We start from the raw sequence: 12156 nt of genomic DNA, 5'->3' as shown, positions 1-12156 counted from the left end.
ATGGATAGAAAGCAAAATCTTCCTTTGCATTAGACTTAGAGGATAACAGGGCTGTTATCTTTGCCAAGGCCAATCCTACTTGTGCCCTTGATCCCATCTATTCCCATTTCCTCCAAGAGCTTATTCCTTTGATCATTCCCCTCATTCCTTAATTTTCAATCTTTCTGTATACACTGGCTCTTTCCCTGCTCACTAGTAGTACACACAAGATTGCCTGTAGCCTTAAAATTGTTTCTTTTTCATCTTTTTAAATTGTATCTCCTCCCTTTCAAAGCAAACTCCTAAGAAAAAGTGTTGTTACCCTGATCTCCATTTTATCTCAAAATATACCATTTATTTCTCCCCCTCTTGCAATCTGGTTTCTATTACCACTATTCTAATGAAATTGCTTTTTCCAAAGACACCAATGATCTCTCAACTGATAAAGTCACTGGCTTTTCCCCAGTCCTCATTCTTCTTGAGGACTCTGCAGAATCTAGCATTTTGGTCATCCTCTCCTTCAGGGTGGTTTCTCCTTAGTGAGTTTTTGTGAAACTTCTTTTGAGTGGCCTTCTTCCTGTATATTGTTCGGTTCTGACTCATTCTCCCCTTTAGTTTTTATCATCTACCCCCTAATCTCTCTATGTAGTTATAGACAAGGTTGTTTTTGTGTGTCTTCTGCTCTTGTCTTTCTATTCCCTCTTGGTCATACCATCAGCTCCTATGAGTTCAACGATATAGGTATAGAGAGGATAAATATATATATATATATTCGTAAATATGTTTATTTATGTATCGATAGGGTTTATAAGTATATACATACCATATGTGTATCTATCTCTTGTTCTAGCTATAGATCTATCTTCAGTCTCTCCTCTGAACTTTAGGCCCAAATCATCATTTGCCTACTAACCATTTCCAACTGGATGTTGGAAATAAGCATCTATGTTATCTCAAACACAACAGGTTCAATGCATAATTCATCATGTTTCTCCCTAAATCTCCCTTCTTCCTAATTTATCTATTTATGTCAAGGGCACCACCAAGTATTCCAAGTATCCAATAAATTGATTTGATTCCATCTTATAACCATTTCTTGTATTTATTCTTTTCTATTCATTCACACCACAAACAACCTTATACAGCTTCTCATCACCCCCAATCTAATCTGTTCTAAGGGGCTCCTCCTTGGTCTCCCTTCATCTAGTCTCTCTCCAATTCCTCCTTCAGAAAGCTGCCATATTGTTATCACCAAAGCCATATGACCATATCACTGCCAACTTGGAAGACATTTCTCTGGCTTCCATTGCTCTTTGGACAAAATACGAAATGTTCTATTTAGTATTTTTAGCCCCTTTCTTCTCTGTGGACATCTCTTTCACTTTCCTGCTTCTGTCCTGGGCCCCAGGGACTGATCACTGCCTCTCCCAGATCATTATTTCAGGAGAGTTCTAGCCACTTAATTTACTTTGTTCTCTACTCTCTGGCTATCTCCTCCTTGCCAAATGAATCGCTTTACCATGGAGAGACTTTTTTCTACTGCTCTGATTGGTGATTGTTTTTTAAGAGACCTCTATTTGAAGAAAACCCTGGCCATCATACTTTGCTTCACTCCCCACTCTCCAGACTTCTCCTTCATAATCTTTATAGCTATAAACCCTTCCCTCCTCTTCCTTCCTCAGTTTTGAAGTGATGAACCAATATTCTGCCCTTGTCATTGGGTGGGATGTGTCTCTTGACTCCCTGATGTCCCCTTTCGCCATCCCTATAACTTGGTGGACTTAAGTGCCTTTCCCTGATCACCATTTTCCTATGGGTGTTTTCTCCTAAATTAAAATATAAACTCCTTGATGGAAGGCAATGTTTCACTTTTGCCATTCTGTCCCCAGTACCATGTACTGTATTGCTGTTGCTTGCTGGTCAGTCACGACTGACTCTTTGTGTTTTCTTGGCAAAGATAGTGTAGTGGATTGCCTTTTCCTTCTCTAGCTCAATTTACAGATGAGAAAATTGAGGCCACAGGGTTAAGTGACTTAATCAGGGTCACTTAATTAGAACTCCTGCCTTCCTGGTTCTATCCATTGAACTACCTAGCCACCTCATGCGTTAAGTATCTGACTTCAAAAGATGTTTGTGCTTTATTGATCAGACAATTTCCTCTTAATATTTACTTCTGGAATGGATGAACATTTAGAGCTTAAAAAAGAAGCTGAACTTTTTTTTTTTTAGTTTTTTTTTGGCAAGGCAATGGGGTTAAGTGGCTTGCCCAAGGGCTCACAGCTAAGTCATTTTTAAGTGTCTGAGGCTGGATTTGAACTCAGGGACTCCTGACTCCAGGGCTAGTGCTCTATCCACTGCGCCACCTTGCTGCCCCTAAGTTCAACTTTTGAAAAATACACCCAAGACAATAAATCTTCTCTAAATAAGAACTACCGTTTAGTCTGTAAAGTGTTGCCAAGAGTTTGACAGAGATAATCTTATTTGAGGTTGGTAACAACTCATTTTACAGATAAGGAAACCAAGCTTCAGAAAAAGAAAAAGTGAGAGGAGGGAATAGAGACCAGTCTTCCAGGTCCCTTTCTATATTGATGAGGCATGATGTCTCTCGAAGGAGGCACTACAATGATGTTGATGATGATTATCCACATCTCTCGGGGAGAATAGGTGGCACACCCTGATTACATGGCTAAGGAGAGTCAGAGGTGGGATTCAAACTGTCTCTCACTCTAATCCTCTCCTGAGTACACTCCCCCTCTGAAGGCCTTCTCCACACAATTCAAACAAAAAATCAAACTTGAGAAGTTGGCAGAATTCAAAAGCCACCACTGAAGCCACTAACATGCCTTCATTGAATCTGCTTAGATTCGTGAGACCAAAGTTGAAGCTGGAAATGTTACAGGAGAATTGTTAAACATTTTGCTAGAGCTGAGAGAGTGTTTGGAAGTGAACACACACACACACACACACATATACACACACACAGACAAAGACAGAAAGACACACACAAACACAGTATTTGGAACTGGACCAACTGGATTTCAATCCCACCTCTGATTCTAACTACTTAACCAAATGAGCTTGATGATTCTTTTCTCTGAGCCTCAGTTGTCTCCTCTGTTAAACAAGAAGGCTGGAGTGGACAGTCTCTGAGGTCCCTTTACAGTTTTTAATTTATGCCTTTTAATGGTGGTTGAATAGAATGTTTCTGTTAGGATTTGGAGCCTTTGCTGCTGGACCCTAAGAGAGATGAACAGCTTGTGGCCAATGCTACCTTCAGGGACCAAGGCTCGAAATAGCTAATGACCTCCTAGCTTTGAGGGAAAGGGGTTCCTCCATTCTTCCGATAGCAACGGGAACTTTGTTTACTGAATTGTATACAAGTCACCGGAGGGTCCTGCACACTGTATTGGTGTCAAATGTCAGTTCTTCTGGGCTCAGCAGAGAGAGGAAAACTAATCTCTGCTTTCAGCTGGAGTCTAGTAGCTTTCATGACTCTGGGATGATGGGTGACTCCTAGAATTTTATTTTTGCTTTAGCGAAGGTAATATTTGTCAGCTATTTAGATCACAGCCTGAGAAATTTGAAATATATCATCATTTATACTCTCTTGTAGCTTAGAGTCCATTCATGTCTTTCTTTCCATTAAAAAAATCTTTTCGGGGCAGCTAGGTGGCACAGTGGATAGAGCACCAGACCTGGAGTGAGGAGTACCTGAGTTCAAATCCAACTTCAGACACTTAATAATGACCTAGCTGTGTGGCCTTGGGCAAGCCACTTAACCTCTGCCTTGCAAAAACTAAAAAAAAAAAATCTTTTTTTTTATCATCACAGTGATAAATAATTTATTCATGGTGACATGGCAGCTGTAAATATATAAATATTTTTCTTATAAACACCAAGATCCACATAAGTGAAAACTGTCACCCTTCAAGATCATGAAATAATTGACACTATAATTGATGGGGATGATGATATTCTCATCTGAGTCTGTTACTTTTAAATAAGTAATAAAAGTCCAGGGAGGAAAAATGACTTGTCTACAGTCACAAAAGTAATGGGTAGCAGAGCTGGGAAACTAGTACAGGTCTGCCAACTCCAAAAGGAAAGCTCTTTCATCATTAAAAGGTCATCTGATGGTGATGAGGAAAGAGGAGGAATCTATTTTTTTTTTTTTTTTTTAAGAATCAGAAAGGCCCACTGGAGATCATCTAGCCAAAGTTTCAACTTTTCTAGGGGAGGAAGCTGAGATGCAAAGAGGACAAGAGAATTGCTCCAGGTCAGACAAGTAGCTGGTGGTGAAGGTGAGCATATCCTAAATCATGCCACTTGTGTGATTCCCAGTGCAGCCAATCTACCATGAATACGCCAATCTTGCATTTTTGTAGCTGACAAATCCCAGATTGAACTGGACCTCAAGTCCATCAAGTGACTCTTTAAAACAAATACAACCTGTAGCACGTGTATCCTTCTTGAGGTGACAATGACCCTGGATTTTATATTTGGCAAAGCTTATTTCATCATTTGATGAGATAATAATTGCAAACAATTAGCTCAGAGTGATTGCTATATAAACCTCCTAGTTCTCATTATGAAAACAATGGCCAACATTCAAATGGCACATTCAGATGACAAAGCATTTTAATAAATTATCATTCATAGAGCATTTGAAGATTTGTACTGAGCTTTATCAATATTATCTCATTTTCTCACCAATTTATATCTCTTCTACTTAGTAGAAGAAGAAACTAAGGCAAATAGAATCTCATTGACTAGCCCAAGTAGGTGCTTGACATCAGCCTGGAATTTCTGACTCCAGATCCAGTGTTCTATTCACTGACCATCTAGTTTTGTTAAGACTCTTAGGGACCCCTAAGCAAAGGAAAGTGTTAAAAAACAAAATTAAAAAAACCCTAGATGAGTCCCCTTTTCAAGCACCTTGTTTCACCTTTCCTTAAGAGATAGGAAGTCCTGACAAGGTACTTAGGTGTTCTTTTTATTTTAAACATTTCTAATCTAAATCTGCCTGCTTTGAGTTATTTGCAAATTTACTGGATTAAGCTGGCATGACCCTGGGCAAGGTAGTCAGAGGAGAGTTTTTATTGAAGTAAAATCAATCAGAAGATAAAAACCTGAAACAGCCCCCCCAACCCCCAATCCCCAGCAAAAAGTCAGAAAACAAAGAGCAATGAGTCACCTACCAGCTCAACTCGTCCAAAACCTCCGACTCCCAGTGTGTCGATGATGTTGAAATCGGACAGCTTCAGATTGGCGAAGAATGCCCCTTCGGCTTCATATCTGGATTTTTTGATGCGAAAAAATGGAAATTTCTTAGAGGTGCAAACAAGAGTACCCCGGACAGAAGTACCTGTATGTCCTGCCTGGAGGACAGGATTTACCTGCTTCAATTCCATCTTGTCTCTTTAGAGCCCACCTTTTCTCATACTCATTGCTTCTTTGGTCCCCTTTAGGAAGAATGGCCTTTATTGGCTTTTCACAGTAGTATAATATAAAGCACCCCCAATGCATCCTCACCTCCAGGTCTCAAGGAAAAGTTACAATTCCACATTTTTTTCAGTCTTGTTCTTCTCTTTTCCCCCCTTGCCTTTCAGTATTTTGGATGATAGAGTCCTTTCAGGAGGTCCCTTTATCCACAGGTTGGTAATAGTTTCTATAAACTGTAAAATCCCTGAGGTCTCTAAAGAGAAATCATTGACAGATTCTCTGAAAGTTGTGGGTTGAGGTACAAAGCATATTAGGATTCTCCCAAATAAAAATAAAAAAGAAATAAAAACCAACTCTCTTTTCTGCTCTCTGGTTTTAATGCTTGCTTAGAGATGCTTCTAGCAAGTGAACTCAGCTAGCTTCTTTTCTAGATGCTGCATGGCCTCATGGCTCCAAAGCTTGCCTCATTAAACATGCATCTCAGCTCATGGAAATGACCAAAAAAGCTTCCTATGGTCTTACTAGTGAATGTGAGCTTCCCAAAATATCTGCTTGCTGGAGGCCCTGGTATTTTTAGAAAGGATAGGAAGGCATATGGATGGAGGGGATCCTCCCACTTACTGAAGCCAGGGAAGGGAGGCATTTAGCCATCTCATAAGACAGATGGCCTTTCAAAGTCCAGTGTAACCCATGCCCTTCAGTCCCTGGAGGCCTTATTACTGTACAGACCTTGAAGGGACCACTGAGAGCTCACATTTCTAGAGGATTGGTAGGGTTTCTGAAGATCTTCCTTTCTTGTGCCTCCATGAGAAAGGGGATATATATATATATATATATATATATATATATATATATATATATATATATATATATATACATATATACAACTGTGCCCATTTTACAGATGAGGAAATTGAGAGTAGAAGGAACTTTTTTAAGGTTAAGACTAGGATTAAAATCTTGACTTGAGTTCCTTTTGGATGACCCTGAAAAAATACCAAGAAGGAGCATTTGGAGAGAGAGAGGGAGAGAAGGAGATAGATAGATAGACAGACAGACAGACAGACAGATAGATAGAGAGAGAGAGAGAGAAAGAGAGATAGAGAGAGAGAGAGAGAGAGAGAGTCCTAAGAAGATTCAGTTGGCTTTTTCAGTTTCTAAGTCCTATTATTTCACATTTATATAGATTATTCCAATGTTTGATCCTTGCAATATTCCTGTAACTGGCTTCTAGCTTTTTGGAAATCAAGAACTTTCTTATTTCAAAAGTATAAAATGGCTGCATTTAGTTCAATGGGGGAGGAAGATAGGTGGAATAGCTATTATTATTGCCATTGAACAGAGGATGAAAGGAAGGCTAGGCATCAGGGGACCTGTCCAGGGTCACATAACCAGTGCTTGAGCCTGGGTCTCTCCTCCTTCTCCTCCCTCCAGGCCTGGTTATTACCAGGAACATGTATAAAAGCACATTTTCAACAGTCTGTTCAGCTCCCTTTGTGATGAAGTCAAATATGTGGGCTAAGGGAGGGCATCCCACAATGCAGAATAACTTGGGAATGTTGGCAGTAACTTGTTCTTTGCATGTCAACCCCTTCATTTTACAGAAAGGGAAACGGAAGTCCAAAAGGGAAAGTGCCTAATACCCATATGGACAGCTTTGGCTTTGGCCTGGGCAATGACTTGGCCTCTCCTCTTGACAGCAAGGTTCACAGACTTACATCCTTACTTGGACAGTAATATCTGGACACTGGTAATAAGATGGGATTACTTTGAAGTGATGGAATCTAAGTAACAAATGGACATTTCTGGAATTCCAACTGACTCTGTATTTTTGGAAAATGGCAGGCTCTCTCACTTTCAAAGGAAAAAAATGGCAGCCTTCAACCAAACAGATGCATTTGCTCACAAGCTGTGGACATTCAAAGACTCCCCCTGCCCCGGACAGCATGCACACACCCAGGAATTTCCTGGATGATTGGAGACATAAATCCTCATTGGCAGTGGTGTTGAATAGTGGTGCTATATGTTTACTGGGGTGTTTCCTGCCTTGAATGTGATACTAACTCTGACGAGAAGGAATGCATTCACTGGGACAGTAGGCTGAGCCACAAAAGTGGCTTAATGTCAACGTACTACTATTAGAGAGAAATGATAAGAATGGAAACAACTAAGCAGTATAACGGATAGATCACTGGGTCTGAAGTCAGGAAGACCTGAGTTCAAATCCAGCCTCTAGTGCTTACTAGCCATGTAAATCTGGGCAAGTCACTTAACTTCTCTTTGCCTCAGTTTTCTCAACTCTAAAATAGGGACAACAATACCACTGACCACACGGGGTTTTGTGAGGTTCCAATGAAATAATGTCTGTAAAAAGTGGCTAGTACAGTGTCTGGAAGATAGTAGGCACCATATAAATGGTTATTGTCTTATTTTCTTCCCCCTTGTGTAGGTTTGCAAAGCAATTTAGAATGTAACACAAAGTGGGTCCTAGGGCACTTTTTTAGGAGGGAGGGATCACTGCCAGCTGGGGATATCATGGAAGATTTCAAGGAAAAGATGGCCCTTGAGCTGAACCGTTTGAGGGAGACTAAAACACCCTCGCTAAGTATAATCACCAATAAATGTTACATTCTTTTCTCCATTATCTATAAGAGGAAGGGGGATGTATGAGGGAAATGCTGGAGAGAAGAGAGATAAAATTGTAACCTCATTTAAGCCTCAGTTTCTTAATATATAAAATAGATAAAAAAATTATAAAATAATTTGGGAGGATTAAATGAGTTAATGTATTTAAAGTGTTTTGCAAATCTCAAAGTGTTCTAGAAATATTAGCTATTATTATTATAATTTGGAGTCAGTCTTTCCCTGTTTGGAGGGTTTTTAAACTCAACTTCCTTAAAATGGAGCTCAGCTTCCCCCTCCCAGATTTTTAGATCCTCTTTTTTTTTTTTTTGCTTACTTTATGTGATATGGACCACTGGCCACCTCCTAGACATGTAGTCTTCATCAAATCCCACAGTTTCTCTGTGATTTGACTACCTCATCTTTAATATAAAGGGCTAGATCCCTACCAGCTATTGACTCCACTTAGGGTAGGGAGGGACCTCAATTCCATCTTTTTCATTTTTTAGAAAAGTTGAGTGACTTGCCCAAGATCACCTGACTAATGAAGGGCAGAGTTGACTTTTGGATCCAGTTCTGCTGATTCCAAATCCATCCCACTTTCCACATGGTCTATCAGTCAATAAACATTTGCCAAGGGTTAATTATGAGTCAGTCCTTGTGCCAAGTGCTAGAACCCATAAGAATTCCTGAGTAATCCATCAACAGGGTAACAAGTTCATGGCAATCAAGAAGGCCAGTGGATAGAAGGCTGGCTTTGAGGTCAGGTACATGACTTACTTTTAAAACACAGTAGCTATGTGACCTTGGATAAGTCACTTTTAACTATCATTGGTCCAGGAACCTCTATGATAATACAAGTCATAGACAAATTTCTAATGTGCATCAGAAGAGGGGACCTGCATAGGACTGTCTCTTTGTCCCTAAAATAATTATATAGTGTTGGATCATAACTTCTACAGAGAACCAAAGGATATCCAGCCTCTTAAATATCTCCTTGATTGACTTCAGGAAATAAGACTCTTATCGATTTGTATTCAGTCACAACATTTGGGTCAGAGGGTTTCTCAGAGACCCCATAGAGTACAACCTTTCTTATTTAATAAATTCCAAAGCAAGTCAGTCCACTAGTGCCCACCAAACTTTGTCTGAAGACATCCAATGAGAGAAAGTCCTGTCACCTGAGGTGGTCACTCCCTCCTGGTACAGTCCATGTCACTTCTGGAGATGGCCAGTGGTTAGAAAGTATTGTCCCTTCTCAGCCCCTCCACCTGGTAGCAAACGTAGACTTAATTCTTTGCACCTTATACTCAACACCCCTCTAGACCAAGGGTGGGGAGCCTTTTTTTCTGCCAAGACAATTGGATATATTTATAACATCATTTGAGGGCTATGTTTGGTCAAACAATTAGTTTAAAAAGCTCCTAGATTTATTGAATTTTGAGTCCCATCTGTGGTTGTCTTGGCAATGCTCGACCTGTAGGCTGGAGGTTCCCCAACCTTGCTCTAGATTCTAGATCCAACAAGAACAAACCTGACTCTTCCATCTTTTCCATGTGATAACCCCTCAAACTCTTGAAGAAAACAAACGACCTCCCCACTTCCACCCCCTCTATCAAATGCTAAGTTTTTTCCAGCTGAATATCCATCCACACTCATCCCCTCCTCTATTCCCATTTCTTCATAATCTACCTCCTTAGGAGGGACCTCCTTTTGGTGAGATCATGGACCCCGAAGTATTAAAGGTGGCTCAGGACCACAAATGTTTTTATAATAAAATAAATACTAGTTCTTGCATTCCAGCTCTCCTCTGTTAAAAAGTTACAATTAAGGAAAAATAGGGCAAAAGAGAATTGTGCCACTAGTCTCACTCTTTAATCTTATGCAGTCACTTAAGAGTTCTGTTCCAATAGTCTTCTAGAGACATCAGGTAGCTGAACTTTGTTCTATTATCAACATCTAAAGGTCCTTGCCATGTGTTACTTTGGGGCTCATCTGTTCTTGGAAATAGTCATGTCTCTCACCAAAACAATGTTGTAATGTTTCCTAAGGTGTGGGGGAAAATCATAATAGGATTATAAATTTGTACCTCAAATTCCATCTAGGAGAGGAATCAGGCATCATGGATGGAGTCAGGAAAAACAGGGTAGAAGTTCTGTACCTGACACTTAACTAAGTCTATGACGCTGATTAAGTCACTTCTTTGAGCACAGTTTTACCATCTGTAAAATGGGGAGAATAATAGCATCTACCTCAGAGGGTCAAAGGAAGCTAATATATGTAAAATGCTTTGTTATCCTTAAAATACTTTGTCATTGTGAGCTGTACTTAATGGGTCAAAGTTTAGCTTTTGATCATTAACCAATGGTACATGGTGATTTTCAGCTACCTGGCCAATTTCAACTCTGAAGAAATTATGTAATAAAGAGAGGAACACAATGATTTGCTGCTCTTTCCTGGTTCTTCACCATTTCCAACTACTTCTCAGTTTCCTTTCTGGAATCCTCTTCTATAGTTCTTCCCTTAATGGGGGTGTCTCTAATTATTCCATCCTGAATTTCCTTCTTTTCTCTCTCTCTAAGCTTTTTCACTTAGAGATCTCATCAAGCTCCACTGGGTTTAATTATAATCTTTATGCATTTGATTCCCAGTCCCAGTTCTACTCTCTGAGCTCCAGATATACAATGCCTACTTCTGATTAGACATTTAAAACTGGGTATCTCTAAGGAGTTCAAAACCAACGTGTTCAACACAGAGATCATTGGCTTTTCCCAAAACACAGAATCATCTAAACTTCATGATTGCTATCAATGACACCATCCCCTTCTCATCTTCCACATATACAACTTCAGCACCTTCTGTCCTCCCCACTTTCCTTCTCCCTACACATCCGGTGAGTTACCAAATATTATGTCGACCTTTAAGACATTTCTCACACTCATCCTCTTCTTTGCAACCACATGACTATCACCCCATTTCAGGCACTCATCCTTTTTTCTCTCCTGGCCCATTAAATAGCCTCTTAACCTCAAAGAACTCCCATCCATCTTCCATATGGAATCCAAAATGATTTCCCTAAATTATAGGTCTGTCTATCTTAGGTCCTAAAACAATAATCTCCATTGTAGCTCCCAAGTTCCTTTATAATCAGAAGGGCAGCTAGGTGGGTAAAGTGGATACAATACTGGCCTTGGGTTCAGGAGGGCCCGAGTTCAAATCCAGTCTCATACACTTGACACTTACTAGCTGTATGAACTTGGGGAAGTCACTTCACCCTGACTGCCTTACATCCAGGGCCATCTCTGGTCATTCTGATTCATATCTGGCCACTAGAGCCAGATGGTTCTGGAGGAGAAAGTGAGGCTGGGGACTTAGCACAGCATCCCCTCACTCACATCTTCAAGAACAAAGGACGAATGCCTTCTTCATCATCATCATTGTCATAATCAGAAATAAAGTGTTCTGTTTGACTTTGAAAATTTGACTTCAGTAGGATAGATAGACAGGATAGATAGATGATAGGATAGAGAAGATGGATAGAATAGACAGACAAGATAGAGTAACAGGCTAGATAGATAGATGGATGAGTGGATAGATGGATAGATAAGGTGGATAGATAGAAAGGACCGATAGAAAAGATAGAAAGATGGATGGATGGATGGGTGGATAGATGGATAGATAAGATAGATGGAGAAGAGGGATTGACAGGATAGAAAGGATGCATGGGTAGATGGGTGGGCGGATATATTGATAGCTAGAATGCATAGATAGAGAGGCTAGATAGATGAGATCAGTTGGCAGGATAGATAAATGAATGGATAGAAAGATGGATGGATGGCCAGATAGGTAGAATGACTGATAGATAGGGAAGATGGATAGCTAGAAAGGATATATAGACAAGATAGATTGACAGAATAGAAAGATGTATGTATGTATGTACATATGGATGTGTGTATGGATGGATGGACAGATAGATGATGGTTGGAGAGATGATAGATAGATAGATAGATAGGACATTAATTAAGTGATTAATATGCGTTGGGCACTGTGCTAAGCACTGGGAATGAAACCAAACAAGCCAGAACGTTCCTCCCTCAAGGAAATAATAGAGGG

The 12156-nt window shown here is 40.0% G+C and overlaps 1 protein-coding gene across 1 annotated transcript in view; it reads right to left on the bottom strand.

Moving 5' to 3' along the window:
- PRKG1 (protein kinase cGMP-dependent 1) overlaps positions 1-12156 on the bottom strand; it is a 1157583-nt gene that overhangs the window by 45765 nt on the left and 1099662 nt on the right. Inside the window, 1 exon segment of the mRNA XM_074232273.1 lies at positions 5178-5274. Coding sequence (XP_074088374.1) covers positions 5178-5274 — 97 coding nt within the window.

The sequence above is a fragment of the Macrotis lagotis genome, chromosome 4 (genome assembly GCF_037893015.1).
Source record: "Macrotis lagotis isolate mMagLag1 chromosome 4, bilby.v1.9.chrom.fasta, whole genome shotgun sequence".
Lineage (NCBI taxonomy): Eukaryota > Metazoa > Chordata > Mammalia > Peramelemorphia > Peramelidae > Macrotis > Macrotis lagotis.
The sequence above is the reverse complement of the archived record's forward strand: the minus strand, read 5'-3'. Positions and strand labels throughout refer to the sequence as shown.